The 18,737-nt window shown below is 46.4% G+C and overlaps 1 protein-coding gene and 1 long non-coding RNA gene across 2 annotated transcripts in view; one reads left to right on the top strand and one right to left on the bottom strand.

Moving 5' to 3' along the window:
* Window positions 1-2,362: 2,362 nt before the first annotated feature.
* Window positions 2,363-18,737, bottom strand: part of enpep (glutamyl aminopeptidase) — a 39,640-nt gene continuing 23,265 nt past the window's right edge. Inside the window, exons 11-20 of the mRNA XM_051929844.1 lie at window positions 17,376-17,461; window positions 14,591-14,724; window positions 14,355-14,410; window positions 11,120-11,270; window positions 9,478-9,551; window positions 9,282-9,383; window positions 7,283-7,453; window positions 6,329-6,469; window positions 2,681-2,762; window positions 2,363-2,596 (exon numbers count right to left, since the gene is read on the bottom strand). Coding sequence (XP_051785804.1) covers window positions 2,450-2,596; window positions 2,681-2,762; window positions 6,329-6,469; window positions 7,283-7,453; window positions 9,282-9,383; window positions 9,478-9,551; window positions 11,120-11,270; window positions 14,355-14,410; window positions 14,591-14,724; window positions 17,376-17,461 — 1,144 coding nt within the window. The 3' untranslated portion in view covers window positions 2,363-2,449. The remainder of the gene's footprint in view (window positions 2,597-2,680; window positions 2,763-6,328; window positions 6,470-7,282; window positions 7,454-9,281; window positions 9,384-9,477; window positions 9,552-11,119; window positions 11,271-14,354; window positions 14,411-14,590; window positions 14,725-17,375; window positions 17,462-18,737) is intronic.
* The window catches only part of LOC127528802 (uncharacterized), a 111,009-nt gene continuing 96,329 nt past the window's right edge, over window positions 4,058-18,737 (top strand). The window contains exon 1 of the long non-coding RNA XR_007935413.1: window positions 4,058-4,213. This is a non-coding gene — a long non-coding RNA (uncharacterized LOC127528802). The remainder of the gene's footprint in view (window positions 4,214-18,737) is intronic.

Here is an 18,737-nt window from a genome sequence, read left to right as displayed (position 1 = left end):
AACTAAATCCAACAGCAGTCCACCTCTGCCACATCCTCGTCCATATTGTAATCGAGCAGCGCAGCAACAATCAGTAACACCATGAAAGGCCAATGAGGACGAACTTGGACAAAATGGCGTCTGAGTGACACACTGAGGGCGCGTCGAGGAGACTGACAAGTCATGTGAGTGAGTCCTGCTGTGACGTCATGACAAGTGACACGCGGAGTTGATCATTTAACACGCATGTAACCATGAACTGATATACACAAGGAATGGTAGTTTAAAGATTGTGTTAAAAGAATTACTGATTGGGACGAGAAAACCTCAAAACATTCGAACATTCAGACACTCTGGACGAGCGCCGGTCATTGTGACCCACAAAGCTCGCCAGTCCTCTCCACTTATTAACATCAAGTCGAGTTCTGAACGTCCCTCAAGTCCTCCTGCCCACCACTCGACTTGGTTGTTTATTCCAAGTGTCTGTCGCTCTTTGAGTAAAGAAAAACTTCCCAATGTTTGTGTGAAATTTCCTCTTCACGAGTTTCCAGCTGTGTCCCCCCCGCGTGTTCTTGATGACCTCATTTTAAAGTCCCCATCTTCATCCACTGGACTAATGCCCTTCATCATTTTAAACACTTCAGTCAGGTCTCCTCTTCATCTTCTTTTCCTTAAAAACTCCACCCAGAGAGGCCCAGAGTAGGACTGTGAATGATTGTGACGAGGACGGGCCATGCAGCCCAACAAGCACCTCAATGCCCTCACGTCCACTTCTGAAGGCTCCTGATGTCCTCCTGTCTCCCACTTCACCCTTTCCATGTGTCTGTGAATCAAAATCTTCTAACATTTGTGTGAAATCTTCCCTCCATTAACTTACCTGTAGTCATGTGGGGGTCCGCCCGGTGGTCGTCGTGCCCGCGTGTGCTGAGATTGTAAATGATGTCCATCCAAGGTTTTCTCTCTGCGTTCCTTAAGCACTTGAGGGTATGCCCCGCCGATCTGTCAGATGCCAGCCTGTTTAATCTGCGCAGCACTTCTCTCTCTCTCTCAGTTTTCCGTATCGCCCCGGTGGTCCGCTCCGCAAACAGAGAGCCAGTCTAGAGGGGACTCTCTTGTCACCTGACCTTCTTCTTTAAAGTCGTAATCTCTGACACGCCAAACACACGTCATTTGTCTGAACGCCGAGCTCCATGAAACGTACACCGATGTGTCCAAAGGGATGGCTGTTACCAGGGGCATCAAATCAGCATGTAGCCCTGCGTCTTCATTGGCAAACGCTGCATCATAACAAAGAGCTCAGTGACTCGTAACATGGCACTGTCACAGGATGCCACTTTTGTCACTTGTCTGCTCTGCTAGAACCGCTCCAGGTATCTGTAAGTGGCGTCATTGTGAAGAACGAGCGTCAAGAACAAAGAGCAGCTTGGCCATAATGGTGGACCTTACCGACTCACAGCGCTGAAGCTTTGTGGCTTCATGAAGTGGGTATGCATGATCACACTGGGCAATGCCTAGAGTCAGCATGGCACTGTAGAGCAGTGGGCATGCGAAGTGATGAGTGGCACGTCACTGTCTGACAGTCTTCTGGTCTTCATGAAGTCTTCTGAAGTGTAAAGTGTGCTGGGTGAGGGGTAATGGCAGGGTTTGGTGCCAGGGAAGGGCACACACCCTTGAGACAACTGTGTCCTTCATTTTGGAGAAGATCCTTTTTCTGCTTCGACCCTCTGCCCCTGTGGTCCATAAAGACGTGGAGGACCTCGAGCGGCCTGTACGGAGCCCTGACCTGGGACAGCCCTTCGGGATCCAAAATCTGTACCTGACCTCCCAAACGGGCACACACTCCAAAATGTGGTGGGAGACCCTTATGGGGGTCCACATTGATGCCCAAGACGCTCACAGAGGTATGGTGGCCATGTGGTGTGCCTGATAGGCTGGTCAGGGTGAATCCTGGTGGGCACCCAAGTTAAGCACCGGGGGCAGACGCTAGCCAGGCTTCAGTAATCGTCCTGCCCTGACTTTGTAAATATTTGTAGAGCTGCTGATTTCTGGGATGGCGCATTTGCTATTCAGTAACATTTCCACTTGCTTATGGAAAGCCGAGGCAGAGTTTGTTCTTCTTAAGCCCCTCATTTACACAAGTGCCCAGACTTTGGTAAACTGAGCGGCGGTCCCAGAAACCCACCTGGACAGGCAGCACAACTCTAAAGGCAGAGTTACCACATACTGAGGGGCTCCGGGCACAAATCGTTTTTATTTATTCATAAAAAGTCAGAGAACAAAAAAGTGAAATCAAAGCAGGGCCTCATCAGAAGACCCCAGGTGGGCTCAGAGGGTAACGTTTTTTTGATTCTCCTACCCGACGACCAGTTAAATGGAAGGAGGAAACTCTCATCTTCTATTAGAAATCTCACGGACCCCGAGGTGGTCGTCAGCGTTAACGTCTCCGAGGGGGGCACACACACACACACGTTCACGGACCCCGACTCTCCAGCCAGGCCTGGATTTCATTCTTATTGCTCGCCAGCCACCTGATGTTGTTCCTCACGCTCTCTAGGGCCTGCTTCCGGGGTCCTTCACCCGCTCCCGCCTCGGGGTACGTCTCAAAGAAGTTTTCCATCTAAAATACACAAAGTGGGACCCCAGCGTGGTCAGCGTGGCACAGGAGGATCAACGATAAACGGCAGCACCGAGGCCTCCTTACCTTCCATAGGTGCAGCTCCGTGTTGAACCTGGTCGTGATCCTCGTGATCAGGCGGCCCAAGTTTCTGTCATTCAGCGTGAATCTGAAAAATGGAGAGAAAACGACGTAAGATTCCAACCAAAGATGGCCTTCCAGCATGGCATAGTGGTGCCCATTCCCAATACAGTCGCCACCCGTGGAAATCTGCCAACCTGCCTGTCCTGTAAGTCATTTGAGATGAAAGTCACGTGGACTTCATTGTCATGCCACCTAAACAGACCCCTGGGCCCCTCATACAGTGGGACAAAAGTCCAGGGCCACAGTGACAAATTTAGACATTTTTCTGGAAGGGAAGTGAAGTTTTATGCACAAATGTTTTTTTGCTGAGCCAAACTCCGAGTAACACGAAAAATTCAATTTTGTACAAATAATTTAACTCCTCACTTCTTGTGACCCTTCTGATGTCTGCTCTTGTGTGTGTGTGTAGGGGGGCTTCAAGCATACAGATCACATGTATACACACGAAGAAGTCGCTTTCCCTTTACTCATCCCTCTGTGATGACACCGTCAGACTGTGCAGGTACAGCTAATGATGCCGGGAATGAGAGCACAAAACACCAGAATCATGGCGGCAGCAGCAGACTCCGTGAAAATGAGGACTAAAGGGCTAGAAATTCAAAGAGTTCAACAATTTATTGTCCTGGGATCCAAAATTGCCTGACGTGGCCAATCAGACCCCAAGGTCAAGTGGCTTTTAGCTTTGGGTCGAAGTGCAATGACCTGGAAAAGCAAAGTCACCCGTCTCGCTGCTAAATACAGATGTGAAAGGTGGGCTTTGAAAATCATCAGGAAAGACCACCAAGCTAAGGCTGACTTATCTGGACATGGAATGTGTGCCAGTGGTTTAGACAAAGGAATCAGGTGTGGAAGAGTCAGGACAACAATGAACACATGAGATAAAAACGACACGGGCACGAGTCTGTGTGGAAGAAGCTGGCCCAGAGAGCCCCCGAAACAACTGAACGGATAAATCAATCAATCAAATACATCCATAGATAAAAACACTCATAATGTGAGCTGGCATAGATAGATATTTTGTTCAAAGGCACTATATAATAGATAGATAGATGAAAGGCACTATATGATAGATAGATAGATAGATAGATAGATAGATAGATAGATAGATAGATAGATAGATATGTGAAAGGCACTATATGATAGATAGATAGATAGATAGATAGATAGATAGATAGATAGATAGATAGATAGATAGATAGATAGATAGATAGATAGATAGATAGATAGATAGATATGTGAAAGGCACTATATATGATAGATAGATAGATAGATAGATAGATAGATAGATAGATAGATAGATAGATAGATAGATAGATAGATAGATATGTGAAAGGCACTATATGATAGATAGATAGATAGATAGATAGATAGATAGATAGATAGATAGATAGATAGATAGATAGATAGATAGATAGATAGATAGATAGATATGTGAAAGGCACTATATGATAGATAGATAGATAGATAGATAGATATGTGAAAGGCACTATATGATAGATAGATAGATAGATAGATAGATAGATAGATAGATAGATAGATAGATAGATAGATAGATAGATAGATAGATAGATAGATAGATAGATATGTGAAAGGCACTATATGATAGATAGATAGATAGATAGATAGATAGATAGATAGATAGATAGATAGATAGATAGATAGATAGATAGATAGATAGATAGATAGATATGTGAAAGGCACTATATGATAGATAGATAGATAGATAGATAGATAGATAGATAGATAGATAGATAGATAGATAGATAGATAGATAGATAGATATGTGAAAGGCACTATATGATAGATAGATAGATAGATAGATAGATAGATAGATATGTGAAAGGCACTATATGATAGATAGATAGATAGATGAAAGGCACTATATGATAGATAGATAGATAGATAGATAGATAGATAGATAGATAGATAGATAGATAGATAGATAGATAGATAGATAGATAGATAGATAGATAGATAGATATGTGAAAGGCACTATATGATAGATAGATAGATAGATAGATAGATAGATAGATAGATAGATAGATAGATAGATAGATGAAAGGCACTATATGATAGATAGATAGATAGATAGAGTGAAAGGCACTATATGATAGATAGATAGATAGATAGATAGATAGATAGATAGATAGATAGATAGATAGATAGATAGATAGATAGATAGATAGATAGATATGTGAAAGGCACTATATGATAGATAGATAGATAGATAGATAGATAGATAGATAGATAGATAGATAGATAGATAGATAGATAGATAGATAGATAGATAGATTCTAGCTGTCCCTGTGGCTCCGCCCACATAGTAATGAAACAGTACAAAGTTTAAAAATCAATAAAATAAAATATTAAAAAAAATGTCATTCTGGCCAAGCAGAAGGTGGGCACACTCCAACATCAAACGTTGGCACTGTATCTGATTGTCTTCAGCTCTGATGGGTGAGCGTCCCACCGCGTGGCGAGAGATCAGCAGGTACCTTCTAAAACACACGTAGCTCTAATCTCTCTTTTGAAACGTCTAATGTTACTCCTTCACAATCTGCAGATGTTAATGTCTGCTGAACAAACGGGTATCGCTAGGTAAGCGGAGGTGAGGTGCGCTCCAACATGTGGCGACAGGTAGAGTGACTCAAACGCAGGCTGGCAAGTGAGTGAGTTTTGCCCGCTCCCTTATCGTCGGCCCACAGCCTTTGTCTCAGATTTGTGCAAATCAATTGCTACTCTGATTCTTAGTGCGATGAGAGAAGACACAAAATCAACCGGAATGTTCAAGCAAATTCTAGAAATAAACCTCTTCTTAGTCTGTGAAGCAGTTCTCTCGTGAAAAGCAGACAGACAGACAGACGTATGGATTTTATATATATAGGTATGCAGGTCAAATTCCATTAGAAGGATCTCCACTTTAACAAAATGCTTCTTTGAATTAATTTTTTTTTGGCTCTAAATCTGTTTAATGTTCAGAATTCATTACAGTAAGTCATTTCTCATGATAAAAGTAGCAAACAGGGGCCCAAAATGTGCGATTCAGGGGCTCCGCTGAACAGCCAATTAGAGTGAAAGTTTCTGTCACTTTGTTTACTTGACGTTTGTCACACTCCTGTGGGCAGATCTAAGGGGCGGGGTTACCTGTCAATCAATCTCGATGTCAGCTCTGTTTGCGGAGTGCCGGAGGTCCGAAGCGCCATAATAACAGAATCCCCCTCATGCCGAATTGTTTTTTCAGTCCCGAGCTCTTTGTTCTATCGGACTTTGCCCCCCCCCCGCCCCCCCACTGTCTGCATATCAGCTGTGTTTGTTCTCCTGAGCTCATCGTCACATTCACAATTATTTTTTTTATCTAAAACAACTTCCAGTCTACAACAGTCCAATCCCATGCATTCCTTTCCACATTCCCATCCATCCATTATTCTGTGACAGGACTGTAGTGATGTCCTCACGTGTCTACAGTGTGAGATGCCCGTTTTCTCTTAGATTGGCTGTTGGCACGATGCCCTTTGGCAGCACCGCCTTCTCCATTCCAAGCCGTGGCCGACAGGCAGACATTCGGAGTTTGGGATTGTCACAGCAACGTACCTCTTGACCAGATAGTCCCAGTTGAGCTGCGTCCAGTCCCACGCCATTGTTTCTCCATATTGGTTATAGGAGACGTATCTTATGATGGTGAAGACATCTTGACTTCTCACAATGCTTTCATCTTTGATGGCTTTCAAGAACCTGCATAACAAAATATAAAAACAGAGTTAGCTACCTTAACGGGCAATAAAGGCAGGAAGTGAAAAGACAAACGTCATCAAGGAATCAGCAGGGCGTCAAAAAATAGTTTACTGTATAAAACAAAAAAAAAGTTAAGAAAGAAAACCTCAAGTTAAACGGCTGTGGGGCAAGCCCTGCGCTCACAATGGGGCCCAGAGGCTGAGGCTTGTCCAGGTGACACTGGACACAGGACCGCATCACAGGGGACAGTCACTGACACTGGGCCACTCACAAATGTGACGGCGACAGGCCAATCAGTCCACCAAGCTTGTCCACCAAGTCGAGACCTGAGGGTCCCTAAACTCCTACTGGCCACCACACTACATGGACATAGACGGAGTTTAAAGGGGGGGTGGCGGCTGGCATGGCCCCCCAACAAATACACTAAATTAAAATAAAAGTTATAACTCCATAATAGGAAGAAGAAGATGAAGAAGAAGAACTGCTGACCATCAAGTGTGGGATACAAAATGTAAGAACAACAAAGACGGAGACATACATAAAAAGCAAGAAAATGATCACAAAAAGAAACAACGTAAACCAGGAGAGGAGCCTGCGGTCACCAAAATGGCTGTCATCCTGCACTGACCTCACAGACGGACACACCGGCACTGACGGGCCATCTGGGCATGAAATGTAGTTGTGTTCACTAGAAGGGCGCCAGTCACCCCAGAAATGTCTTAGACTTAGAAAATCCCCAGCCTGGCAGCAGGTGTCGGTGATCCTTGTGACCCTCAAGCCACAAGTGAAGCGAGGTGAGCGCCGTCAGGTTACCTGTCAAGTAGCGTGATGTTCTGCACAGACGCCAGGCCGTACAGCAGCTTTTCCTTTTCCTGAGCCAGATTCGTTTGGGTGTATTCTTCAAACATTTTATTCCAGGATGTCTCATTACCAGAATTCTGCATTCCATATCGGTACACCAAAAGTCGAAGATTAACAGGCACCCTGGAAACACAAGAGAGCGGTGAATGAAAGCAAACCAAAGCTTAGCAATGGCAGGTAAACAGCAGCAGGGGGCGTAAGTGGTCATATGGTGTGAGAAGTCAAGGTGACAAGGACTGTGCTGGCAGGTCATAAGAGCAAGTCCTGATATGGAGAAGCACGCCGGGCATGTTCAGGTGCAGCATGGTGGGATAGCAAATAATCAGTAAAGTGCTATCTATCTATCTATCTATCTATCTATCTATCTATCTATCTATCTATCTATCTATCTATCTATCTATCTATCTATCTATCTATCTATCTATCTATCTATCTATCTATCTATCTATCATATAGTGCCTTTCAATCTATCTATCTATCTATCTATCTATCTATCTATCTATCTATCTATCTATCTATCTATCTATCTATCTATCTATCTATCTATCTATTATATAGTGCCTTTCATATCTATCTATCTATCTATCTATCTATCTATCTATCTATCTATCTATCTATCTATCTATCTATCTATCTATTATATAGTGCCTTTCACATCTATCTATCTTGTTTATCTTGCAACACTTTGGCACTTTGAAATTGTGCTGCGCTGGCACTTGTGCATTTCAACATGCTGTTGCTTTGCTAGTCGTGTAGTCTGACATCCCAGATGTTTTCAGACTTCCTCATCTGTTTTATAACGTATCACTAATTCAGTTAATATTAGCCTAGACAAGATCCATCCATGAGCTGATATAGGTTCGTTTTTGTTATATATACAGAGTTTAGTGTATTTCTTATTTGGATGTGCCGATCAACTTGCATCTTCTCTTCATTCTCCGTCATCAGGATCACAAAGTGAAGAGCCTGCCCTCAGCACTTCTGTTTTCCTCATGTGAAATGACTACTGTAGCTTACCTTACAACGATGGCACCTCTGATGGCATCTATTGTATGTCACCCTCTAGTGTCAGATCAGTGCTTTTTATAATCTCTTTGACTGCATTGCCCTCTAGTGTCTGAACTGCGCTACTGATGACATGCCTAGTTAACAGTTTCATTGCTCCGAGTGTCTGCACTGTTACTGATGATATCCCTTATTATAGCGCCCCCTAACCTCACTGCTGGAACACCTAGCTAGCAGTTACATTGCCTTCTACTATGTGAGCTTTGTTACTCATGAGGTCTAACTTGGCCTGTTGTGTCTGAACTTTATTACTGATGACATCACCCTCCATCGTTTAAACTCTGTTGTTGACGGCACACCTAACTAGCAGCTATGCTGCCCCCTACTGTCTGAGTTCTGTTATGGATGATATCCCTGACATCGTCTTCTAGTGTCTGAACTTTACATATGAAGACATCCCTACTGCAGAGCTGTCTATTGTCTGTCACTAATGGCACAAATGGCGAGCAGCTACATCGCCCTCTAGTGTCTGAACTTTAACATTAATTATAGTCCTGACTACATCGCCCTCTAGTGTACTGAGCCTACAATGTAAATAGTAAAACCAGCGACTGCTTTCTTGTTGGTGTCTTTCAGTGACATCAGGGTTTTGCTTTGTTTATATGTGACTTGTGTCTTCCATGACAGTACAAACCCCAGATGGGTGAAGAAGCAGGACAGTCAGTCTGAGAGAACTGGATGGCTGCAGGGCACAGGAGCAGTCTGGGTGGAGTCAGTGATGCTCTGGCCACGCCCATTCTGGAGGTGTGGGGGTGTGGCCAGTGTGGGCGGTACTTCCCTCTTATATGTAGTAAGGAATGTGGACAAGTTAAAGAGCCTAATGTGTCAGGGAGCCCTTAAACCCTCACAGCCATAAATCTATGACATTCATTGTCATCATTGTCACCTCTTTCCTGCCATCCACTCGTGAAATAAAATGGAGGCGTTGCCCAAAGCACTTTGGTGGCCCATTTGGCAGGCGATGCCCAAAATTGTTTCACGTAGCAGCCTAAAAAGCAGGCAAAAGAGAAAACAATAATTAAAGTCGAAAGTGATAGTGACAGAGTTTCCAAAAGATTTAACATTCAAACTGAAGGTGACACCTTTCCAGGTGGGTTCCAGTGTCTTCCCATCCCAATCTGTCTGCGTGGTCTTTAACCTGATCTTGAAAATAGGCCTGTAGGGACAGGAAGGTGAGAGTTTCACTTTGTGGGTGGAGCTCCAGGAGGCGGGGCGCCGTGACATCACACTGGAGGTACAACCCCCCCATACACACACACACACACACATACACACCTTTACTCTCTGGGGGATGACACAACTCCCCTTGGGTTACTACTGATTGTTTTCAAGTTTTCTTTTCTTGTGATATTCTGGTTTTTGTGGATTTTTCGCTCATTTCCTTGGATTCCAATACTGAGTTGCTGGGCCATCTTAACGTATGGGCACAATGGGCACTGGCTGGGGTCCCCAGGAGCATAGGGGCCCACTATGCTTCTGATGCCTATCTATGTTTCTGTTTTGCTGCCAATACAAAGGGCCCCACTGCAGTACTTTGTCTGGGGGTCTGTGATGCTGTAAAGATGGCTCGGTTGCAGATTGGGCCTTTGAATGTCTTTATAAGCGTCACCTTTTTGCATTATTTTCTTCTTTTGTGCTTCTTTGGTTACTTGTAGCCGCACATTCTCTATTTGTAACCAGGATTGTTTTGGACTTGTCTATTGAAGCCTGAAATCAGACAGCTCCTCTCTTTTGAATGTCATTTTAAACTTGAGCCTCCAGAGCCAGAACCACATTTTTAGGCCCATGTAGGCCACAGGCTGCAGGTAGCACTTGGGACGGGCCGGCTGGCTAGCTGACTTGGGGTAGGCCTCTTTTGGGAAGGCCTGTTTTGTGGGTTTTCTAAAGGCCTCACAAAGTGATGGATTTAGGTATGAGTGACATGTGTGACCACCCAGAGTGGCCCCTTGCTGGGGGTGGCATGGGATGCCCACACCAAAAAATTGTACAATGGTGATTATAGCTTGAGCAAGTCAATCCATTAGGGGTGACATTTATGAAAGTCTGCATTATGTATGCAGGAGGGGTGCCAATTATGTAATTGAAGGGGTGGGCGCTCCGGACACTAATACTAATACTGACTACCTGGACACCTTGGGGGTCCCCCTGGTCCTCAATGTCTAGTAACGCTGTTTGTGAGATGGGTCACCGCTTATGTAAGTGAAGGGGCCGATGCCACTACTGACTATGCGCTATGGACACCGAGGGGCACCGTCCTCCTGCCCTCCCTCCCTACCTAAGGCTTTAACTGGCACTGCCCCCCCACCCCACCCCTTTTTTATGCTGTGTTCCTTTCTGTCTCCTAATTACAACAGAAGCATATCAACACAAAACATAAATCATCTTTAAACAATATGATATTAAATACAAACATTAGAAAATGACAAAAAGCAAAGGTAAAATAATAATAAAGAGAAATAACCAGAAAAAAAAGCAAAACATACTGAAGCCAGGGGTCAGAAACGGGCTAAAACACAAGAAAGATGGGGGCTTCAGTGCAAACAAGTCCTAAAACCACCTGCACAACAGCAGAGGTGTCCGTCTGTACGTCCCGCTTACTGACGTTTGTCTTTTCTTCTCTGAGCTTCTGTTTGTTGAAATCCCAGACATTCCCCAAAAAATGAAAGAAAATCAATGGGCACTGCTTGACAGAGTGGCAGACCCCCCCGACATCAAAGACCTTACCTGGAACTTGGGGTGGAGGGTGGCATCGCTGCTCAGCATGTCCCTGATGTAGGCTATGGCTGAAGACACCCGCTGCCACACAATGTAGCTGCTTTCGCTTTGCAGGTAGAGAGTGAGATTCAGAGCCTTTCCATAATTGAGGATTTCTGCCCTAGGAATCCACAGGACTTTCATGAATGATATGGAAGCACAGATGATACAAGACAAGACAATACAATACAAGACAACTTATCTTTGTACAGCCCAAACTCACACAAGGAGGGCCGCAGTGGGCTTTAACAGGCCATGCCTTTTGGTAGCCCCCCAGGAAAAACTCCCCCCAAAAAATTGGAAGAAACCTCAGGAAAGGCAATTCAAAGAGAGACCCCTTTAGAGGTAGGTTGGGCATGTAGTGGGTGTCCATAAAAAAAAGGGGATGAATACAATAAAACACAGAAAAGAAGACAAGTCACCCTCAATATAACAGAAATATGACATGTACAGAGCAGAATTCAACAGCAGATGACATCCCATAATAGGATTTGGATTTGTTTAGAGTCCTGGAGACCTCGGCCATCAAGCTGCCTCCCCCTAGTGGCCAATCCACAGCTGGGCCAACCAATCCGATGACAGGACCCCTCTACCCGACGATTCCTGTGATCCTCCATCAGAGACCATTTGACCTTTGGCAGGCAGAACACCTTGGCATGTGGGCAGTAGCACCGATGGCACCTTTGCTTTTGAACCATTCCATTCAATCAACCTTTACTTCTGTAGTGTCACGTGTGTCATGTATAACACTAAGGCACTTGACACAAGAAAAGTGTTGACACAGATGCATGGGAGGCAGTTAAAGGGCCTGAATGAGGGTAATTCCATGCCAGACCAGGGGGTGGCGGAGTGCACTGATCCCTTCTCTCTTTCCTCTGCGGAAAGTTACGGTAAATTCCACCCGACCTTGATGATGTCACTTCTGGGCCTGACCCTCAATGACCTCACTTCTAGTTCTGACCTTGATGACCTCACTTCTAGTCCGGACCCCGATGACGTCACTTCTGGTTCTGACCCTCGATGACCTTACGTCTGGTCTTGGGCCCGATGACATCACTTCTGGTCCTGACCCTCGATGACCTCACTTCTAGTCCTGACCTCAATGATGTCACTTCTGGTCCTGACCCTCAATGACCTCACTTCTGGTCCCGACCCCGATGACCTCACTTCTGGTCCTGACCCTCGATGACCTCACTTCTGGTCCCGACCTCGATGTCGTCACTTCTGGTCCTGACCCTCGATGATGTCACTTCTGGTCCCGGGCCCGATGACGTCACTTCTGGTCCTGACCCTCGATGACCTCACTTCTAGTCCCGACCCCGATGACCTCACTTCTGGTCCTGAACCTCGATGACATCACTTCTGGTCCTGACCCCGATGATGTCACTTCTGGTCCTGACCCTCGATGATGTCACTTCTAGTCCCGACCTTGATGACATCACTTCTGGTCCCGGGCCCGATGACCTCACTTCTAGTCCTGACCCCGATGACATCACTTCTGGTCCTGACCCTTGATGACATCACTTCTAGTCCTGACCCCAATGACATCACTTCTGGTCCCAGGCCCGATGACGTCACATCTTGTGCCATCTTTAGCTCCTCCAATTCAGTTCTGCTCTGGACTCGTCTCCGTATGCCGTTGTGTAATTATTTTATGATTTTGCAGCCCGAGTTTCAGGTGCGGCCCCAAACCCTTTTTTCTGGCTCTTGTCCATTCATTTGACATGTGCACATAACTCCCACTTAGCTCACTCAGACATCCATCCGTTTTTTAAACTCCAAGTTTCTCTGGTCAGGGGCGGGGGCATCACCTACAGTGGCTTCAGAAAGTGTGGCATCCTGGTGAAGTCTTTGGACTTTAAACCCTGTGATGGTGGTTCAAATCCCACTACTGACACCACTGAGCCACTCACTTGACCTGGAGGAACAGGTGAGGAGGACCGAGTTGCATATCTCAGAGGGTGTAAGTCAGTTTGGATAAAAGAAGTTATTTATATTCAGACCCCCCGAACTTTCTGCACACTTCATTTGTTGCAGATTTCATCTCAAGGGGATGCATTTGAGATTTTGGCTATCAGTCTGCACACAATAAACCCCACGGCTTTCGGAAAGGCTGGTAAATAGATAAAAAATCAAAAAAGTGAAATCTCTCCTCTCTAGAAGTACTCAGATCCGAAATTGTGCTCAGGTGCCTCTTTTTTTGGCTTTAATTCTCCTTGAGAAGTTTCTAGAACTTGACTGGAGTCCATTTGTGGTCAACTGAACTCACTGGACGCAGTTTAGAAAGGCATGGAAGGTCCACAATATTATTCACACTGCATGTTAGGACAAAACCAAACTCCCTGCAAGGGCATCAAACAATTAATAAAGCTTGGGGGGCTCCCAGGGGCACAGAAGACGTTTGGAGTCACTAGTGCTGACCATTTGGCCAAACGGAGTAACCAGGCCACTCTATAGAGCTTCACAAGTCCTCTGATGAAATGGGAGAAGCTGTCAGAAGGACGACTACCTCAGCAGCACTCCATCATTGGCTGGACTGAACTCAACCTTCAGTTAAAGGCACTGGACGTGAGGAGAAAGAGACGACAATGGTTACTCTTTGGACAAAAAACTCCAAGTACGACGTCCGGTGAAGGCCACACTCTGCTCATCAGCTGCCCAATGCCATCCCTACTGTGAGACATGGTGGTGGCATTGGGAGACTGGTCAGGATTGAGAGGGTCGAATCTCCTGCTCAATAGTGCGTGCCACCTCAAAGTGACCTGAAGCATACAGCCTAGACAATGCTGGAGTGGCTTTGGTGACAAGTCTCTGAGTGTCCTTGATGTGGCCCCAGACTTGAACCCCCCAAGATGGGGTCCCATCCAATCTAATGGAGCTTGAGAGGATCTGCCAGGAAGAATGGGATCAACTGTCCAAATCCAGGAGTGCAAGGCTTGTGGAGACCTGAAGCTGCAAATGCTGCCTTGTATAAAGTGCTGAGCTAAGGGGCTGAATACGTCTTGGAATGGACTGACCTTACTGGTCCCGTGTTTTCATTGTCATTAGGGGTAAGTGAGTGGTGATTGATGGGCAAAGATGGCAAATGTGTTCCCTTGAAATGAAATCCACAACACAATGAAGTGTGCTGAAAGTGAAGACTTGAGAAATCCCCTGAACGTGAGCAGAGTTCAGAGTGTTGGCAGCGCGTTCAGAAAATACTTGCCTGGCCAGAGAAAAGGCGTCATCGATGAGCCCAGCACGGTCAGACACCGAGAAGTCCTGCGTGACAATGAGAACAGAGGCCGCGTTAGACGTCACAGCCATTATGAGCCACTCATGCAGTTTAGGGTTGTGGTAGCAGGCCATTGTAGGGCCCCTCAGGGTGCACACACACACACACACACACACACACACACTCACGAGCGGCCCATTTCCATGTCTGCGGTGTTTGTCACCTACCTCATGATTGGAGAGCAGTTGCTGGCCGATGTCGTCCCACCCATCATCCACGTAGTTGACGCGGAAGAATCCCAGGTGATCTCGGTTCACTTTCAGTGGCCCATCGCTTAGGGAGTAATTGCTCAGAAAGAAATCTTGAAAATTTGAGGAACAAAAAGAAGATAATCAGAAAGTGTGAATGGAACTGAAGTTTTGCCTGTCACCCCTTCAAGACGCACATTCAGTGGGAAGCCAAAGGCCTTCAAGCAATGGCAGAGCGCCTGCCTGCCCTGACTGGTCATCTATCTCCTCAGGAGCGCTCGCCCTACTGGAGTCGGTGTTGGCTCACTGGGCCTGACTGGACCCGAGGTGTGTGTCTTCAGCTTTGTTGTCTGACGTCATATTCATCTCCTCTTGTTGGTTTGTATGCCTGTCTGTCATGGCGTCCAGGAGTTAGAATGGCTGTGGACTGTGGACACGTGACAAGAAACATTTTTTTTTTGCTCTTTATTTTTCCTTATATAATTTCTTATATTAGGAATTTGTTAGTTTTTGCATACCCCTTGAGGTCAGAGTGCAGGATCAGCCATTGTAAAGTGCCCTTGGAGCAATTACAGGTTAAGGACCAACAGAGTAGGATCCCCTTTGGTAGTAACAGGGATTTGAACCGGAAACCAGCGCAGACCCTTAGCCTCAAAGTCACCACTCCGCCCCAAGACAGCAAGAAACAGTGAAGAAGATTTCGATTAAAGGATCAGGAGATGAAACAAGGTGGGTCAAAAGTTACAAGCTGGGGTTCATCCCTAAAAGTGATACTTCGCCAAGGCAGAAAAGCAAGATAAGAGTCAGAAAATGCTGAATGAACAGAAAGTCAGGATAATAAAAAGGCACAGACAATCCTCTGTAAATTATTTTTATCTAAAATACGGAAAAATTAGAATTGCAAATGGAAGAACTCAAAGATCGCACCAATGACATCACTCTGGAATGTTGCCTAGGCAACGGCTGATGCACCTACCCCATAATCGCGACACCTGTGAGCAAACCAAAATGGCGTTGTGGGAAGACAAATAATGAAGGCAGAGAGAGAGAGAGAGAGATACTGCAGTTTCAACATGTAGCAAACAGCCCTACGAGGAGGAGGAGGAGGAGGGAGGAGGACCATAAACCACATGCACATCTGAGGGCCACCCTGCCAGCTCTGATCAGCGTTGCAGTACCACCCCAAGGTGGGAGGGGGCGCTGTCGCTATCTGTCTGGTCTTTTCCTTCCACAGCCCAGAGGAGATCCACTAACCACGCCCCCCCATCATTTCCAAAAAGTCCCGCCCCTTCCGGTCCAAAGCATATACAGATGGCCAACCCCAGAAGGAGGCGTGTCACTCAGGACGGCCTGACCAAGTGCCTGATTCATGTTCGAGTGCCCTCGTGTGCCCGTTTATTAATTTAACTGCTGTTCTTATTTATGTTGCCACACAATTTGACGGGATGGCCCCGGCTGGCACCACCATGACTTTTAGAACGCTGCAAGTCACTCAGTTCCTCACAAAAAGCCAAACAAAGAATTTTTATAGTCAGTCAGTCAGTCATTTTCCATCCCGCTATATTCTAACTACAGGGTCACGGGGGTCTGATGGAGCCAATCCCAGCCAGCACAGGGCGCAAGGAAGTAACAAATCCTCGGGCAGGGCACCGACCCACCGCGGGGCACACACGCACACACTAGGGACAATTTAGGATCTCCAATGTCCCTAACCTGCATGTCTTTGGACTGTGGGAGGAAACCAGAGCACCCAGAGGAAACCCACTCAGATACGTGGAGAACATGCAAACTCCACACACGGAGGACCCAGGAAGTGAACCCAGGTCTCCTAACTGTGAGGCAGCAGTGCTACCCACTGCGCCACTGTGCCACCCAGAATTTTTATAAATAAAGGAAAATAGAACAATACAGCAAAATGCTGAGAAGAGCAAAAAAAGCAGATGCCTCAACGCTCCCAAAAAACAGACCCACAACCCAAGAGCGAAAGCCAAGGACAAGAGCAGAACGTAACCCAACACCAGAAAACCCCACAGAGTGGCAAGTGGGCCCCGAGTGTGAGGGGTGCAGGAAGGAGATGGAGGGAGACGTCCTCACTGCGGGCGCAGCTTTCTCAGTGTGAGGTACATGTGTGGCTTCATAAAAAATCGATACAATAGTCGAAGAAAACAAAGAGTGTTTTATATTATGTGACAGCCCGGCCCGGCCAGGACGCCCAAGAAGTGTAAGGATGTGGGAAGGCAGCCTCTTTAGGGCACTGCCTCCCCCAGAACCCTAGATGGCAGCTACCCTGGAGTGCAGCAGTGGTGCCCCAGATTCCTACAGGGCACCACGGGACTTGATTGGAGTTCTGCATCTGGGGATCGTGGGCGCTACCAGGAGGCCTTGGGGCATGAGGAATCCGCTGGAAGACCACACTTCTAGGTTGGACAATATAAAAGGACTGGACTCACCTCACAGAGTGGGCAAAGCGGAGTAGAGAGAATCATTTGTGACTCATTTACTTGTGGTGGTGGTGGTGGAAGAAGCTTTATGAAGAGGGTCTCGGAATAAACAAGCTTTGGGGGGCTTTTAACTTGTGTCCTCCGTGTCTGTGTGTTGGGTTTGGAGGAGCAGCAGTGCCCTCTAGTGTCCACAATTAGGAGAGAGTTTCCAAAAAGAAGAGTAAGGACTGGAAACATGGATCTGCCCACCGCTAACGACACCACAAGCAACTCGCCCACCGGTCCCTAAAGAAGCTTTGGAAGCTTCACCCTCGTTGTCTTACCTGACGTGTGTGACACGTTGTACAAATCCGTTCCCGTTTTCAAACTTCCTAGGACGTACCACTGGATGGGGATGTTCCACTTGTAACTGCTCAGAGAAGCAATGAGAGAAGTGCGGTTAGGAATTGAACCTGCTAAGCATTTCCTGAGGCTAAGGTAAGTCAGCCATTTCTTGGGGGGCTCAGCTGGGTGTCTCGTGCCGTTTACATTCTGCGGCCTCCCCCACAAATCCGACGAATTCCTTAAGAAATTGGCGTCCCTCGGTTCTCTTGTCATGGGTGGGCTGTGTGTCAGTCCTGGAGAGAATGTCGAGTAGCCCTCGATGCACAGGACCACCTAAGACATGATGGAGGCTGTTGTGGTGGTCCTGAGGAGCCCCTTGTAAAGCTCTGCATGAGGCTGGGGTGCCTTTATCTGGAGTCTGTTGGTTTGGGGCACATGGAGGACATCAAAAATCCTGAGGCGGATGGTGAGGTTGGGGTGGAACTGGAGACCCTTCAGCTACCCTGGGGGGGCTTTACTGAGACTCTGGTAGCTCACATTTGTCATTTTAAAATCCGTCAGATATTTATTGAGTGAACTGATATTTCAGTACCAAAATACAAAATCACGCATGACGTGCTTGAATCTTTGACTTGCACCTACAGTAAGGATTCACAGATGGTCAGGACTGTCGATGACAGAAGTTCCACACGTTTGGTGTCCACCACCACTGTCATGTGGAAGCAACAAACAATAAAGGCTCAAAATGAAAATATCCAGCAATGCAATTTACCACAAAACTGACACACGGACATTGAGGAACTACAAAAGCCACAAAGTGTCACGTTTGGTTGGTGTCTCCTGCTGCCATCTCACCACTGACAAGGGGTTATGATTCTGGCACCACACGACAGCAAAAAGACAGGAGGTGTGGATTGGTGGTCACAGCTTTGGCCTTCAAATCCCACTCCTGACACCAGTGTGTGATCTCCTGCCAGGGCTTCATTTGAGAAAACAAAAGAAATGAAACCAATTGCATCTGAAATGTTATAAATCACCTTGGATGGAGGTCTCAGGGTAAGGACCTACCTAACATGTGTCTTATGATGGTCTTTTCACATCCATGTATTACACAACGACCTGCCAAAACCATCCAAGGGGACCCATCAATGAAACAACAGAATCACCAAGTGGGACCCCTGCCATCCTGATCTTAGACATGGAAAACTTGTGCAAAACCTCAACGTGGACCTCCACACCCCACCGTGTGTGACGTGTGCAGCAAATGCCTTCAGGGCTCCATGGTTTGGGGGCAACATTTTCACTTTTGCTTTGGGCAGCGACAAAAAACCTGAAGCCAGCCCTGAATTTGGCCCCTTTGG

The sequence above is a fragment of the Erpetoichthys calabaricus genome, chromosome 7, assembly GCF_900747795.2.
Source record: "Erpetoichthys calabaricus chromosome 7, fErpCal1.3, whole genome shotgun sequence".
Lineage (NCBI taxonomy): Eukaryota > Metazoa > Chordata > Cladistia > Polypteriformes > Polypteridae > Erpetoichthys > Erpetoichthys calabaricus.
The sequence above is the reverse complement of the archived record's forward strand: the minus strand, read 5'-3'. Positions and strand labels throughout refer to the sequence as shown.